The sequence below is a fragment of the Carettochelys insculpta genome, chromosome 7, assembly GCF_033958435.1.
Source record: "Carettochelys insculpta isolate YL-2023 chromosome 7, ASM3395843v1, whole genome shotgun sequence".
In the NCBI taxonomy this organism is placed as follows: domain Eukaryota; kingdom Metazoa; phylum Chordata; order Testudines; family Carettochelyidae; genus Carettochelys; species Carettochelys insculpta.
The window spans coordinates 27,094,130-27,112,155 of NC_134143.1; the positions used below are offsets into that span (position 1 = coordinate 27,094,130).

General features: G+C 39.9%; 1 protein-coding gene across 6 annotated transcripts in view; it reads right to left on the reverse strand.

Annotated features, from left to right (window-relative positions):
- Positions 1 to 18,026, reverse strand: part of JMJD1C (jumonji domain containing 1C) — a 276,168-nt gene that overhangs the window by 58,660 nt on the left and 199,482 nt on the right. For all 6 annotated transcript variants that reach the window (XM_075000187.1, XM_075000184.1, XM_075000186.1 and 3 more), the window contains 3 exons: positions 7,703 to 7,808; positions 1,421 to 1,545; positions 5 to 148 (listed from right to left, as the gene is read on the reverse strand). In XM_075000187.1, the coding sequence (XP_074856288.1) occupies positions 5 to 148; positions 1,421 to 1,545; positions 7,703 to 7,808 (375 nt within the window). The remainder of the gene's footprint in view (positions 1 to 4; positions 149 to 1,420; positions 1,546 to 7,702; positions 7,809 to 18,026) is intronic.

The following is an 18,026-nucleotide window of genomic DNA, read 5'->3' on the forward strand; positions in this document are numbered from 1 at the left end:
CTACGTGGACTGTGTTGCTGTTCTGGTTGGAACGAGACCTGCGACGTGATGTGATGCCAATATTTTCACCTTTCAACAAAGAGTGAACAACATCATCTAGAAAGGTCATCTGAACCATAGAGGGATCAACATTCTGTGGTTCTAACACCTGGTTCATTAAAAGAAGAAGAAATCCATAATTAACAGATTTATAGATAGTTAACTTATTTTTTTATACCAGTGCTCGTGACAAATACATTTCATACAGTACACTGAAAGAGTGTCTAAAGGAAAGACCTACTTGATCTTGACAAGACAGTCTGTTATAGTTCTTCTCAATGGAATGAGAAAGCAGCAAAACTTAGGCACTACCATTCTGTTTTAAAGGTAACATTTTTATTAGACCACTATTACATGGGCTTCTTTACTTTACTTCCTCCTCTTAGAGGATGACCATTAAGTACGTTTCAAAAAACTGAACCTAGTCTGCCTATGAAGAGAAAAGTAACTAGTGAAAGAGAATGACAAAATGTGGAGCAAGACGACCACTTCATATAAAGAAATTTACAAGTTAATTATAAATAACTTGAACATTATCTGAGATCTAACTTTGCACCCTGACATTTGATTTGGTTGGTCAAGTCAAGGAAGACAAGCCATTTGCTATCGTAACTCTAAATCAATACTCCCAGGTTTCTCTTAGAAAAGTCACTACTGTGCCATGACAACACTTGTTTTAAACTTTTAGCAATAGTAGTACCTGTAACTAAAAGCCAGTACAATAAATGCTTATGTCACATTGTTCAAAGAGGAGATTTTTAACTATTTATTACTGGAGTGACAAAAACCAAATTCTTAGCAGAGCTAATATGAAAGACTGGTTCTTGGTTCTAGATCACTTCATTTCAAGCACTTCAATAATCAGCTAAAGATTATGTAACAGAACCCAACGTCTTAGACTTTGTATTTACTGATTAAATGCATATTGTTTACGTGTTGCGTGTCTCAAAAAACTTTACTGGTCCAACAACCTTAACCACCACTTTCAGATTAGTAAGTAGAGCCCGACAAAACTGCAGATATCTGGTTTATATCCCCAGGTATCCATATGCATGGATGTGTACGTGGGTAGCCGCAGCTCATTTTCACAGATACCAATGCTGATGTGGCTATATATCTTGTATCTAGAACCCTGTACATTTGTAGATATCTGCTTTTTTATCAGTGGGTATCCACACATGGGATTTGTGTATCTACAGCTCTTTTTTCAGGTGTGAATGTTGATACCAATTGTGTATCCATCCAGAACTCTACTAATAAGGGATATACTTAAAGCCGGGTGAAGTGAATGGTATAATAAATTTAACACCACTACAATACTTTTAAAATACTACACATATTTGTTATGGGCACTTTTCTGAATAAGGGATATAACATTTACCTGGTCATTCATAACAATCATAGTGCGGGTGAAGAGATCATGATGAGTAATTATACCAGTAAACCACTGGGTGGCAGAATCCTGTCTGTATACTCTCACCCTATATCCGTTTAGGGAATAAGGACCTTTGAAAAGAAAATGTTACAGAAAAGATACTGAGAAATTCAGCCAAAAGAAATATTTTTATCATGCAGTATTTATAATGCAATGCATAGGGACTTAGTAACAAACCAGATGGCCCTCTTGCATGCTGGCCTGCCTGTAAATTTTACTTGTGATTCAAAAAGACATTTTGGAATGCACAAGAATGTTTAACTTGATTGGATGATTCTGAAGTCAATTATGCTAATATTTTCAACTAAGTTTTCTTATGTTACTAACTGTTGCTGAAACTGTAAAGCAAATGATGGGAAAAAAAACCTAACCATGAAAAGGTAACCATAAAAGAGTAAGCTAAAAGGAAAGAGTGTCACAGCAGATGATACACATTCTGTTCAACAGATTGGTCAGCTGCTCAGATGACTTTACAGGAGAAACAGTTTAGGTCTCTCAGCTGCCAAGTCTTGTCCATCAGTGACCACAAAGTTTGTCTCCACTGCTGTAGTTCAGAAAAGCAGAGTATGCCCAAACTCCTTCTGTGGCCCCATAACAAGCTGCAAAAAGATGTATTGGAAAGAACCGTGTTCTATGTTAACTGAATGATTTAATGGTATATTGCAGGGAGACAAGATTCCAGATGCACAGACAGAAACAGAAATTGTTGTCGTTCCTAGAGAAGCAAAAGATCTCTCTTTCCCATTGTTTATCATACCAACCTATTTCTTAATTAACATAACTGCTAAAACTCATGCCCAGCTGCTACCAAAAAGACTGAATGCCATCATGCCAAATACAGGGGGTCCTTGTTATAAGCCACTTCACTATAAGTCGTTTCATACATGTCGTTAAGTACTTAATGAAAGCAGATTCATTATGAGTTGCACTGATGTGCACTTACATTGTTTAGAGGTCAAAGGACCAAAAGCCAGGAACATAGTGGAGCACTGTAGTGGCTGGCTGGCAGGTGCTATAATGCCAGGGCCTCGGAAGTGAACTCTGAAATCATGGGGGATGGTGGGGAGCTGCAGGGAGCTGGCGGGTGACTAGGGGAGTGGCAGGGAGCTGCTGGGGAACCAGCTTATCTTCCTCTATTAATTTATTTGTCTTTATTTATTATTTATCTATTTATTCTTTTATTTATTTCCAATCTATTTCTATTTATTGTTTTTGTGGGCTATAAATACATTTTATGTACCACACCTGTGTGAACTATATGGCTGTGTCTACACAGGCTCAAATTTGCGAAATAGCCATATTTCGAAGATGAGTAATGAGGCACTATATTGAATATTCAGCACCTCATTAGCATTAGGACGCTTCATAAGGGGATTTCAAAGGGTGCGGGTCCTTTTGAAAAGGACCCCCATGTAGCCGTGTGCTTTCGAAGCACCGCGGCCAGAAGCGTCCTCATGCTAATGAGGTGCTGAATATTCAATTCAGCGCCTCATTAGTAATCTTTGAAATATGGCTGTTTTGAAGACTTGTGCCTGTGCAGATGCAGCCTGTGTGTTGGGAACATATCTCAGGATAATTACATTATTCCTTATGGATATCAATTCCCCTTTATAAGTCATTTCACTAAGTTGCATTATTTAGGAATATAAACCAGACTTATAATGAAGACCTCCTCTAATTTCATTCAAACAGTCTCAGATCTTTACTGGTAAGCATTTATTGATAATATCAGAAGCCTGAATTTGATGTATAATGCTAATTATTGCAATTATTATTTTCCCATGAACTTCTTCCTCTAGATGCTGTGAAAACCGATGACTGGCTGGAGTGGGAGTACTCCAGGCAGTTTTTAGTAAAGTTTGGTTTTGCAAATCAGTTTCATAGAGGCATACTGAACCTGTATACCGATCCTTAAGCATCTGCTTTGGTTAATGGCCATCAAGCACTGCCCTTTATTTGTCTAGAACAGGGGTGGGAAACCCTTTCTAGACCAGGGGCCATTGATTTGTAGACGTATCAGTCAGGGTCCACACATGAGAGGCAAAAGAAAATCAAAACACCTTTCTGATGTGGTCCCTGACTGTAGGGGGCCAGGGCTATGGGGTCTGTGCAAGAGATTGGGGGTGTAGGAGCAGGCGAGGAACTGAGGGGTCTGGACAGAAGAAGTGGTGCAGAAGCAGGTTAGGGAGACAGACAGACAATCTGGGCAGGAGTAGGATGCAGAAGTGGGCTGGGGAGAGGAGATCTGGGCCAGAGCCAGGTGCAGGAGTGGGCTGAGGGCAGGGGTGTGGGCAGAAGGTGGGTACAGGAGCTGGCTGTGAGTGGGGATCTGGGTGGGAGGGGGACTAAGAGGGGTGAGGGGTTTGGGTCGGAGATGGTACAGGAGCAGGCTGGGGGTGTAGGTCTAGGTGGGAGGAAGGGGAGTGGGGGGGGCTTCTGGTGCCGGTTCTGGAAAGGAGGGGACAGGATAAGAGTGAGGAGTCTGGGAAGGAGGAGCAGGAATAGGGTGTAAATGGGGAGTTTGGGCAGGAGGGGGTAGAGTAGGGTGGGTGCAGGAAGGGGGTGGGAATGGAAGTCTGGATAGGAGGGAGTATAGAAACAGTTGAGGGGCATGGGTCTGGGCAACGGGGGTGCAGCTGACCTCCTCATCCCTGGATGCATATGGCTCTGCACACACCCCAATGCTCCCACGCACCACCCTCTGCTGCTCTGATTGTCTGGAATTCCGACCCATCAGAGCAGTGGTATTAAAGCCTCTGAGCTGTGCTGCTCAAGGCCACTGCTGCTCCTTCTCTCCTTCCCTCATCTAAGGAAACAGCAACAAGTAGCAGTGGAGCCTGGAACTGCTTCCTGTCTCCCCCACCCCTGCAGCGCCCATGGTCTGGATCTGTCCCCAGCTTGCCTGATCTGAAACACAAGGCTTGGGACTTTGCACCCTGCTGCGGGCCAGATGCTGGGGAGGGGAGCCCTGAGCCTCAGGGTCCAAATCCAGACAAGCTGTGGTCTGGATCCAGATTGTGGGCTGGGGTTCCCCACACTGGTCTAGACGATATGACACAGAGTTGCCCTTATCCCCTTTGCTGGTTGCTTTAGCACTGGAGTTATTTGCAAATAAATGTGAGAAATACCACTCAGCATTGGGCATCAAAGCATCTTCTTGATGAGAACATAAAATAAACTATATGCTGAGACTGTTTTGTTACACTTGCAGGATCCAGAGACTGACTCGTTAAAAACTGGAACATGGTTAGGTATCATGCATTAAAATAAACTATGATTAATATGAAATTTTGGATCTAAGAGTCCTAAAAGACTCAAAAATCATTGTCGGCTACATAAATTTAAATGGGCAAATAAATCTTTGAATATGTAGGAATAAACAACAGAAACAATTTCAAAAGCAAATTACCCTCCACTACAGAATAAAATCATAAAAGACTTGAAGGAATGGAACAAATATGGAATTTCTTGACTACGTGTGGCAGCTAAGGTAAAAACAAATGTCCTTCTGAAGTTTTTTCCTCTCTCATTGCCTACCTGCTGGCTCCTCTAATACACAATTAAAAACATGGCACGATGAGTTATTACAAGTTTACATAGAGTCATAAAGTTCTATATAAACGTATAAAAACATGTGGGCTAGCATGCCTTCTTTTGACTTACTGCTATGTATCACAATTAAAAGGTGTGATCAATTGGCTTAATGGACCATACAAACCCTGGGTAAAACTTCAACATTACTGGAGCCAAATACAACCATTTACAGTAACTGTTGAAGAAACTCTGGCAAACAGAGAAAGCCCACTCAGTCATCCAGAACAAGTGAGCACCTTTCGTTAAGTTTTCAAATTCCTTTCATTGAAGCACTCATCCTTCGCTACTTTAATTAATAATTAGGAATTTATGCTGGGGAATATTAAAGTAATTATGCATTGTAAATAAAAGCTGATCTTAACACAATTTGGACACCTGCTCTGGGAAACCTTATCAAGAGATAGAGGTAATGTAAAAATAAAGATCCAATATTTTCAAAATTTGCAAGTCAAAATTTTATTAAATCCAGATAAAAACAGCTCTATCTAGATTTTAACAACACATGAAGAGTTAATCTGGGAACAAGCTGGAACAAAATGTATACTTTTCAAATATATGTATCATTGTGATTGAAAAACATGTTGATAAGAAAACAACCCAGATGAAAACATGGGATAGGAATTTAGACAAAGAAACTGAACTAGATAAGTGGCACACTTATGGGAATGTACAATTTCAATGGCTCATTTTTCCCCCCAGTTGTGGCATATATGTCACCTGATACCGCATTTTTGTAAGTAGGAAACACTCTGTTGGAAGGGTTGTAGGAAAAAGGGACCATAATCACACGTGTGATGCTTGTGTTCAGGAATTAGATAGTTTGAGGAGGAAATTATAAGAGAAATTTATCTTGTGACAAAATGCTGGCTTCACAAAGGCACACTGCCCCCCACAATCTGCATACTTAATATTCCAATGAAAGATCTACATTTTAAACAGAACAATAAATTAATTTTTTATTGTAAGTCTGTATTCCACATTATTGCAAAAGTGTGACTTTTTGTGCTTTCACACCAAGTATATATACAAGAGAAATGCCAAAAGCAGAGAAGATATTTAGAAATTCCATTACTCTTTTTAGTGTACTGAGAGGAGGACAACTCCTCAGACAGGAAGTCAGAATTTTTTATGAGGTTCTTTGAAATTAACATGCCCTGAATAAGTAATTTACTAACATTTTATTGTCTTAATTTAAAAAAAATATTCCGGTTTTAAAAAGTGTAAAATTTATTTTAAAAAAATCAAATACTGTCCTTTAAAAGTATATGGATGTTATATGACCAAAAACAAGTCCAAAAAGCAACAAAACACATATGAAATGGCTCAATACTGACATCCTAAAGCATTACAAATTAGGACATGTGTCTTTATTTAAAATCCTACCTTGCTTGTGCTCATAATTTTAATTTACTTTGGTGTTTTCTACATTTTAACCTCAAAATGTGTCATCATTTAACTGAGGATTTGGTTCTGGATCCTGCAAGTACTTACATGACTGTGGGAAATGTATGTACTAATGTAATGTATGTATGCTATATTAGAATAATAATACCCTTCTTCCACTTCATATGAGTTTTCTTACAACTTCCATTTTGCGAACTAGAAATTCATCAATTTAATGGGTTAGCATCAACTGTAGGAATGGGGACAAAGAGTTACAACCCCACCCCCAACAATTTGAAAGCCACATGTCAAAATCTCAGTAGGCCCCCAAACAGCACAAAAATCAGAGGTAATTTCAAATGTAGTACGGGTTGAACCTCTCTAATCTGGTATCCCTGGGACCTAACCACTGCCTAACAAGAGAATATATCAGACCACAGGAGGTCAATGTTGTCTAGCAGCATTGCCAACCAACACTTTGCTGCTTACTGGGCTCTTGCCAGACATTTAGAGGGTAAATTACAGCTCAACACCACCACAGAACACTGAGATCCAGAACTAGTGACTGTAAACAAACTTTCTGGGACCACAGGAAACTTGTCCACACCTAAGATAAATGGCCAGTCAGCAAACTTTAAATCATGCCGGATTATGTATGTTGCCAGATGAGAATGTGCCAGACTAGAGAGGTTCAACCTGTACCACAACATGATAGTAACTGATTGGAAAGAAGTGTAACTCTAAATGGCACATCACTGTTATTAGATCTGAGCAACTCTAAGGGAGATCAGGTGTACATTCTAACACGCAAAGAATGATTCCTTCTTTAGAGTATGTGAAAGTATAATGCAGACTAAAAAAAAATATGGTTACTGATTACATGGCACCACATTAAGGCAACATCCCTGTTCTCAAAATCAAAATCACAAATAAATGTCCAACATCTCACCTGAAGGTATTAAGCTGCTGCATAATTTTTATAGGGGTGACCCTAGTTTAAAACAAAACTGTGCGTGAATATTTATGCATATGCTTTTGAAAACCAGTGTATCACACCACAGATATTCTCATAATTGTGTTTTATTTTTTTAAAACAAACCATTTTCAAAAGAGCGTTATTTAGAGAAGTTGAGGTATGTAAGATATTCTCTACCATAATATCCCTTGGGGATAAATGCCATCCAAAACAGTGCTTCAAAATCGCTTAAAAAGGAATGCAAACACCACAAACTCCCATATTTCTCAAATTACCTTGCATAAAAATCTCCTGAACCTTTTGTTCCTTCACCCAGACTTTGACCTCCTCATGAAGCTGCGGGTTGTCCCTGAGAACTGGGCTTAGACTGTCTATGTCGTCCTAAAGTAGGGATTAAAATAAATAACTGTATGTTAAGTTTATTCGTAACATTTATGTTGTTTATTTACCAAACACATTCCATAGTACACTTTGAAGGAAGGCTGTGAACTGCATTGGCCCAATACAAACCCATGGGTTATTTTTAGAAAAATCTCACATGCAAGCTGTATTTGACAGGAGTAAGAGTAATTTCACAAAGAAAAAATGACAGGAAAACAGTACACCAGATCACAGGCTTCCCTATAAACTAAAGTTATCCTACCAAAAGTTCAATGTTTACAAGCACACAGTAACACTAACACACACACAGAGCAAGAGAATTTAAATACCAACAAATGTATGTGTATAGGCAAGAAAATTACTACCGCTGATTTTTAATACTGCATAGAATCTAGCAAACTGTCTTGATTAAATTAAGATATTTTAAGTTTTGGTCCACTAACTCTCATGAACAAATATTTTGTTTTAAAATATAAATTCTCTTTTCAATGTACATCTTTGATTAGTCACAAACTATTTATAAAATTAAATAAATCCATTGTTGGTGGTACTGTCCACAAAAACGGGAGTATCTACACACAAATTAACTATAACCTGTCAAGTCACCTCTGGACTATGACATGTTTCTTTTTCTCTTTCAAAGCTCAACTGCTACTCCTGAATTTAAACACAGTGGCAGCCTTGGAGTAATGGGGAGGCTCACTGGCCACAGCTGGTGGCTCCTTGAGAAGTACAAAGGCAAATCTTGGAAACAGTGGACAGACGGTATCTGCAGTAGTGTCAAAAGGCCCCCCATCTAGACAGAAAATAATTAGAGAGATCCTCAGCAAATAAGTTATAAACTATTTTAACAACTGCCCTTTTTTTTTAGTATCTGCTTGTTTTCATGTAGAAGTGTTTACCTTCATTTATATCTTCCAGCTTTCTTCCCATCATTTAACCTTTCATCCTTAGAAGGGGAGCAGAGATCTGTGAAGAATCTAATTAGATGTTCAAAATACAATACTTGGAAAAACTGTAAATCTGTCTCCCACCCACAGTACTGCATGGACTTCAACTCTTTCAGCCCTGATTCCACAAACAGCTTACCCACTTGACATCTTATTATAGGTGTCCAAATAATTCAACTCGAAGTCTGCCCTGTGTATCATTCTATAAGCATTTAAAATACAAAGTTATTCTTTATACAGCACTGACATCATCATCATCTCCTTCTTGGCAGTCACTCAATAATGAGAATGTCGTCTTCATTTCATCCTCCTATTTGTGAGTCTGTTGATGGCTGATGAGCCGGACTCTGGAGTCGCAGGTCTTATCACAGATGAAGCAGGTGCTGGTAGCTGATGGAGGGGCACGGGGCAGTTCTTGATGTTCTTTTCTTCTTCTCCGTCTCTCTTCATCTGCACTGCAGCGGGACTTCTCAAATTGCGCCGCCACCTCATGGATTACTCTTCTCCACTGGGGACAGTCGTGGGCAAGATCATCCCAAGTGTTGACACCGATGCTGCACTTTTTCATGTGTGCCTTCAGGATGTCCTTATATTCCTTCTGTTGGCCCCCACTGCTCTTCTATCCTTCCTCCAACTCGGAAAACAAAGTTGGTTTAACGAGATACTGACCAAACTTCTGAACCACGTGACCAGTCCAACAGAGTTGCTGATGAATGATAACTTCAATGCTGGTCTTGTTTGATTTCTAGGATGCTAGTGTTCATGCACCTATCCTCCCAAGAGGTATTTAGGATTTTCCTCAGGCAGCGTTGATGACACCGTTCAAGCGCCTTCAAATTATGATTGTGTGTTGCCCAGGCTTCACATACGAACAGTAGAGGTGGAACAACCATTGCATGGTATACAAGGACCTTTGCCTTGGGATAGATGTCCTTGTTCTCAAAGACCATTTGTCTCAGGCAGGCAAAAGCAGAGCTTGCATGCCTCAGACAATGCTGGATTTCCACATCTATGTCAACTTCAGCAAAAAGATGAGTTCCAAGGTACTGGGGTTGGTGGAGCACCTTGGTCTTGCTGATGTTCAGTGTGAGGCCAAGATTCTTGTATGCGTCAGTGAAGGCACTAAAGATGGTGTGGAGGGCTATGGGAGAAAGAGCAGCAACAATGTTGTCTTCTGTATACTGGAGATCCATAGTTGAGGTCATGGAGGTCTTCCTTTTAGCCTTCAGTCTCCTGAGATTGAAAAGATTCCTGTCCACTCTGTACACAATCTTCATATCATCTGGAAGCTTGCTATTAATGAGATGAAAGGTCATGGCAATAAAAATACAGAACAGTGATAGGGCAAAGATGAAGCCTTGTTTGACTCCCACTTTTACTTCAAAGAGGTCGCTCTGGGATCCATCGTTGATCAATACTGTGGCAGCCATGTTGTCATGAAGCAGCCTGAAGATGCTAATGAATTTTTTGGGGCAGCCAATCTTTGAGAGGATGGTCCACGGTGCGCTACAACTGACTGGGTTGAATGCTTTTGTGAGGCCAATGAAACTCATGTATAACACTTGGTTTTAATCACGACATTTTTCTTGCAATTGCTGGGTGGTGAAGATATGTCCGCTGTTCTTTGGAATGCTTGGAAGCCATAGTGGGATTCTGGAAAATTTCTTCTGAGAGTGGCACCAAGTTTGCAAGGATTTAAGCTAAGATTTTCCCTGATGTTGCCAGGAGGGTGATGCCACCATAATTTCCACAGTCTGACTTGTCACCCTTCTTGAAGAGACTGACGATCAGTGACTGAAATCTTGCAGCATCTGCTCCCCATTCCCAATCTTAAGAATCAGGAGGTGGAGCTGTTTGTGGATATCTGGCCTGCCTTTTTTTTTTTTTTTTTTTTTTTTTTATATAAACACTTTGGCAGGGATTCTGTCTAGTCCAGTTGCTTTGTTGCACTTCATTGCTTTGATGGCAGCTTGGACCTCACTTAGGGCAGGAAGTGTTCCAAGATCATCACCTCCACAAAGTTAAGGTTATTTGGATGCCACACTTGCCCGTTTCTTCAAAATTTTGGATTTCTTTTAATTTTAAAAATGCCCCTTAATTTTCCTAGGCTTATACTACCTGTCCTGGGGGTAATTTACATGATCCTCAAAAAGGAATTTATTCTAAAGTAAATATGACACACAGCTTTGCTGTTCAAGGTTATGTTTTGTTCAAGTAGGTCTGACAGTGGATGACTGTTGTGCTGTGAGATGTGTACTATTTTATGTGGGTAGAGAATGAGGCATGTGTGCTCCAGTGAGGATGTCGATGGGGAGGAAGATGTGAGAGGGTATTATTGTTTATGTGGGTAGTATGGCTGCACGGATGGCAGTGTTGATTTCTATATGGGGTGGATTGTGAGGAGGAATTGTATGCTGATTTGTGTGTGAGTTTTGCTGGGAGATGACAGCTTCTCTCAGGAGTTAAACACTAGGGCTATGTCTACACTAGCCCAAAACTTCGAAATGGCCATGCAAATAGCCATTTCAAAATTTACTAATGAAGCACTGAAATACATGTTCAGTGCCTCATTAGCATGCAGGCTGTCACAGCACGTCAAAATTGCCGTGGCTCGCCGCCATGCAGCTCATCCAGACGGGGCTCCTTTTCAAAAGGACACTGGCATCTTTGAAATCCCCTTATTCCTAACAGCAGATAGGAATAAGGGGATTTCGGAGTTGCCGGGGTCCTTTCAAAAAGGACCTCCGTCTGGACGAGCTGCGCGAATTTCAAAGTGCCACGGCTGCCAGCATGCTAATGAGAAATTTGCATAGCCATTTTGAAGTTTTGGGATAATGTAGACAAAGTCTAGGAGCAAGCTGGCTGAGAGAGTGGCCAACTTTAGTAAGGGAAGACTATGCCCTCATTCCCACTGATAAGCTCTTTTAGAATGGCTGCTGCACCTGAAGCATTCACTGAATTATCAGGAAAATATTTTCAGCCTTTACTTAAACAGCATTGTTAAAGAACAAAGAAAAATATTCCATTCAATTTAAAATGTTTTAATCATAACTTCTGCACAAGATTTCAATTATGTTTAATAATACAGGCAATCTAAACAATCTGCTCCATTCTGATAGAGATCACTAGGGATAAAAATGTCTGACATCTGGTGTTAAAATTAATTTACTGAAATAGGCCTTTAAAGAAATTTAATTCAAAAACTACAACTGGTACTTCCTAAGAAGCACTGTTATAAAGAACAGTGTAGTTTTAAAAAAGTTTCTACATCTGAAACTAATCAACAACAATCACTACTCTCTGAAAGTAAAGTATGTGAGCACTACACAGTATTTGGATTGTGTTTTATTACACACAGCCCATGTCTACACTAGCCCAAATCTTCAAAATGCCCATGCAAATAGCCATTTTGAAGATTACTAATGAGGCACTGAAATACATGTTCAGCGCCTCATTAGCATGCCACTGGCCACGGCACTTCGAAATTGATGCTTTTTGCTGCCGCATGGCTCGTCCAGATGGGGCTCCTCTTCAAAAGGACCCCGCCAACTTCGAAATCCCCTTATTCCTATCAGCAGATAAGAGCAGATAGGAATAAGGAGATTTTGAAGTTGGCAGGGTCCTTTCAAAAAGTAGCCCCAACCGTACAAGCCATGCGGCAGCAAAAAGCATCAATTTCGAAGTGCCCTGGCCAGCGGCATGCTAATGAGGCGCTGAATATGTATTTCAGTGCCTCATTAGTAATCTTCAAAATGGCCATTTTGAAGAAGATTTGGGCTAGTGTAGACATAGCCAAAGTGAAATCTCAAGACCTCTCTCCCACAACTTTCTGAATTGGCAGCTCTCAAAACATTACTGATTCACATATGACCTTCTTAAAAAAAGGTGCTGAAAACTGAATGATGAAATATTAAACTTAAAACTACAGTTTTGGAACAACTGCTGTGAACATTAATTGTGTGTGCCTGAACCTCTTTAATCCAGCAACCTTGTGAAAGAGGGTATGCTAGATTAAAGATTTTGCTGGGGGCAGAAGGGGGGGAAAAAAGAAAAATCAGGCAGTTACTTGACACCATGCTCCTGGGGGCACAAGTCGCTCCCTGTTTCCAGCCACTCCTAGCCTCAGGGAAGTGGCTCTGTGTAATCCAGCTCCCACCCTTTGGCAGGGAGGGGACACGGCAGCACATAGAGCCTCTTCTCTCTTCATATGACAACCTTATGAGGATTCTCACTAGCAAGCACAGGCTATAACACAATACCACCAATCCTGGAACTTTTCCTTGCAACAAGCCCATTGCCAACTTTCTCCACATATCTAGTTTGGAGATACCATCACTGGACCTAACCATACTATTCACAGAATCACAGGAACATTCTCCTATTCCTCAACTAACATCATATATGCCATCATATGCCACCAATGCCCACACATCATGTATATAGGTCAGACTGCAAACATTCTTCAACAAAGAATGAATGGACACAAAAACAGACATCAAAACCTACTAACTCACAAACGTGTCAGCCAGCACTTCAATGGAGTGGGCCACTCTGCTAATGAGCTGAAAGTCTGTGTTTTGCTGAAAAGGAACTTTAACAACCGTTTACAGAGGGAATGCTCAGAACTGTCATTTATATTCAAATTCGACACATTACCACATGGTTTGAACCGGGACAGCAATTACCTGGCCCATCATAAGGACTGTTTTACATACTTTGTTTTATCCAACTCATAATTTCCCTACCTCACGCTCTTCTTCCTGCTGCCCTTCTGCTCTTATTTGCCAACCTTGATAATGTTTCTCATCTGTCAACCTTGATAACAATTTTTGGACCTCTGTGTTTTATATATTGAGTCTGTTCTGGTATGGCTATGATCTGAAGAAGTAGGTCTGTCCCATGAAAGCTCATCACCTAATAAATTATTTTGTTAGTCTTTAAAGTGCTACATGACTGCTTTTTTGTTATCATATGACAGGCATTCCCAGATTAGGGACACCCTGAGTACGCAGGTTCTAATGTATTCAAGTACTGACAGTCTGTCAGCAGAATAAAATATGGCACTAATGTGGGGTTCACAGGCCTGTCTAGAGCTTCCCATGCTCTGCTTTCAAGTAAAAAAACAGAATACTGATCAAGACAAAGCACTCCTTGCATTTCCTAACATGCAAAAGGAGTGAGGGATGAAAGAAAAAGAGAGTTACTGAACAAACAGGCTAGAGCTGTGAAAATGTCTCTCTGGACCATCAGTGTCATGTTGGACAAGCCAATGGGAAATAATGATAGAAGAAGGAAAAAGCAGTAAGCCAAAACTAATCACAGTACTATCTCCTGTTGCAATATTTTTTCCATCTCATCCTATCCTACCAGTCTGGAGGTCACTGCTGCAGTGGGCTCTAGTTTTGAAATATGAAGCTCCCTTAAGTGATTAGTAGCAGGTCCAGTTCCCAGTAAAATTACTTCCCTGGGTTCAAAGCACCTCTGGCAATGTGCGCTCTTGTCAGAGTGCCCTTTTTCTGTTCCTTCCTCTCTACCCCGACACTTTTCTGTGCTAAAATCCTTGTTTCAGAAAACTGGGGGTGGAGGGGGACTATGGGACCTGAAACTGCAAACAACTGTATAGTGACTGACAATAAGTCTTCTCTCACAGTCATTGCTTTCTATTTCCCAAAGCCACAGACAACTAAACTTTGGTGGTGGCATGTATACTGTAGAAGCTTCTCATTTCTAGAGTCCCTACATTTAGTTCCCTGTGTGTACATTGTTGTGATTCTGTTTCCAGGACCGCTGGTACCAAGAACAGCCACCTGCCTTTAGACCTCCATCCCAAAGTTCCGCCTGTCCCTTTTCACAGAAAGCTGCATAAGATAAATGAAGGGACTCCTCACTGCCGGTGTTGCAGATTCTAATTCCAGTATCCCTACTTCAGTATAACAGAACCTCAGAGTTATGAACATAAGAATTGCAAACTGACCAGTCAACCACACATCTCATTGGGAACTGGGACTGTGCAATTAGGCAGCAGCAGAAACAAACAAAACAAACAAAAAAACCCCAAATATAGTAGTGTTAAATGTAAACTACTAAAAAGTAAAGGGAAAGTAGTATTTTTCTTCTGCACAGTAAAGTTTCAAAGCTGTATTAAGTGAATGTTCAGTTGTAAACTTCAAAACAGAATGACCATAATGTTTTGTTCACAGTTACGAACATTTTGGAGTTACAATTTCCATCCCTAAGTTGTTTGTATGCCCCGAGCTTCTGCTGTAGCTCTTCCTCTTCTCAGCCTACACCTCAGTAAAACTGATTGTGTGGCAAATACACCTCGTGTAATCTGCTGAGAAACACAGAGCCTCCTGCAATTTCTAGTGCCCACTCAGTTTTCCAGCATATTATCACATATATATAGATGTGGAGAAGCTCTTTGTCATGGGAAGGAAAGTGACAAAATTATGGACAAAAATTCCCCAGCACTATGGCTGGACCTGACAATCCTCTCTGGACAGCCTTTTTTTGCACTTCATGTGCTTACTGTTCTTTGAGGACCCATGTCCTAAACCATCCAGTGCTTGCAGAACTGTCCTCCTCTTTTTCAGATTTCGTAATTTAAATGTCAACTTTAAATTCACGACTGGGGTCTAGAGCCTCGGTATTCTTCCTGATTTGATGGGAGAGATTTTTAACAGGAATCATTTCTCAGAACAAGTACCTTTTGCCCCTCTTCTCCAAACTTCTCACTCCTGAAAACACTTTCAATCTAAACATCAATAATTCTGTAAAACCTGCTAATTCCTCTTCTTCATGACTCCAGTGATAATTCAGAGGACCCTTTGATTGTAGCTGAATAGACAGTTCTGATAAAAGAGATTACTTTTTCCTCATACTCTGCCAACAGTAACCACAATCCTGAGATCTGCTAATCCCAAAAGATTGTGTTGGAGCATGCCAAAATTTCATTGTTTGTAAACTCCTTAAAAAGTGCCTTTGAGTCAGTATGTTTGTTCTAGTGTTGCTACAGCCATAATCATGGGTCTTATTTCCTGAGGCTAGATTATTGACTCACTTAATAAGTGAGTCCATAACACATAGCAAGGAATCCAAATAAGATTTAAAGGACAAAAAGGAACACCTGAAATCATAACTAAAAATACAGAGTTTCCATACAGTTGTGCCTTTGTTTTGTTTTCTGGATTTTCAAGAGAGCTACCTTTTGTGGTTTGCTCTGCTCTGCCTGAACACGAGCTAAACAGTCGTTCTGTTCTTCAACACTGGACTGTTCCTCCCTCCCAAGTAGTATGCCTTATTATATATTCTTCTTCTCCTTGACCTGCCCCTGGGTGTTGATAAACCCCTCATCAGAAGAAACAATGTTTAATAATCAATGGTTCAAACGTTTGAAGTGCAGCAAATTTAGCAGGTTATTCCATATTTTGACTCATAAAGGCTGCCTGTTCCACCGTACCAGTAAAGTAAGCTATGTTCTGCAGCCGCACAAGAGACAAAGCCCTTCCATCCAAATACTTGATAACTCTGGGAAACTGTATCAAGCTGGGAGAGTCAGAACACAGAGTTCAAATCTCACCTTTGTACCTTTACAGACTGCTATTTATATTTCCATGCAGTTGACAGCCCTTATTGAGAAACACCTCCTATGCCTACCGTAGAAAACAGTCAAGTTCTGTTATACAAATAAGTTAAAAGAGAAGTTGTATGAAGTCACTTCAGAGAGAACTGGATCTGTATGTTTCCCATATTTGAAGCACATTTGACTGAACCCTGTTTTGAGAAGTTTAAGCAAGGAGGGTCTTTACTGTGGACAAAACTAGAACATGTGAGCCAGAACAATGCAGCAGAGCAGAGACTCAATGTAACATAAAACATTCTGTTCAGAATATCGTACTCCGCCCCCATCACCACAGTATGTATACTGTAAAAAAGGTTAAGAAAAACTGAAATTGCTGAAAGAGACCTCAAAGAAAAAGATAGTAGGAAAGAGACTAAGATATTTAAGTGGAAACAATCACATATGAAGATAGTAAAGGGATGACAGAAAAAGTAAATGTACACAAAGTTGAAATTTAGAAAAAAATGAAAAAAAAAAGAGGAAACTCAAAAAGGGATACCATAATTCATAAATTTAAGTGGCTAGGTTTTTCAGGAGGTATGCCTGATGCAGCAAGCTACACATGGTCTGGATCTAGATCACTTTTTGTATTTATTGATTACTCTTAGAAGCAATGCCTTCCAGAACAGTGGAGGGAGAACTAAGCGAGAAAGGGAAATTTTCCCTTACCACTCTGTTTCCTGTAAGCTGAACACTTGGGGAGCCACTCTGTAGAAATTTAGCAGCTGCCCAGCTGATCGGCAGAGGGCTGCAAGCCAGCACCATGTATTTCTACTGGTGGTGCACATATGCACATGCCTCACTCTATATAAAATTTATTCTGCATAAGGGTCAAAAAATTAGAAGGAACGCTGCCTTTTACTTTTTTTTTTTGTCCATAAATGGTCATTATTTACAAGGATCTCACTTTCATAAATACTAAGGCATATTACCTTGGTACCTTTTAACCTTTACTTTTTGCACTCAAAAACTTAGAGAGATTCCTCTGGAGAATTCCAGCTAATGCTAATCATTAAAATGAACATTGGGTGTCAAAACTCAGCCCAAACCAGTAACAGACTCCACTGTTCTATTTATATGAAAAGCATGTTAAGGTGCACAGAAAATTTTACTGTTCCTCTGTGATGTTTAAATCAAGAGAAGATAGTAATGAATCATGATAATGCAATACAGGGTGAACAATAAGCAGGCCACAGCTCACTGTTAGGTCAAAGTGGAATGATGAAAACAAACTTATTTGTGAAATTCAGAAAATCCAATATTTTGTGCTCCTTCTACTTGAACTGCAAAAGCAAACTAAATCATTATTACTAGTAATGTTGACAGGCACCCAAAAAGGGGGGAAAAAAACACAAACAGAAAAGTTAATTTTAAAATCAGAAAACATTTGCTTACTTGACTATGATAAAAACTAGTATTTACAAACAACAAAAAAAGTAGAACTATATCTAATAAAGCAGCATCCTTTTTAAAAGGCATGAGATTTGATCAGGAAATATGTTGTACTCAAAGTCCTCTGTGGCAAAACAAACACTGCATTTCTTGTTTGGATAGTAAAGTCATACCAATGTCAAAGCAAAAAAAACCTATTCACTAATCATCTTTGTTTTTGTTTAACAAATGTGAAGTTTGGATAAAATCATTTGA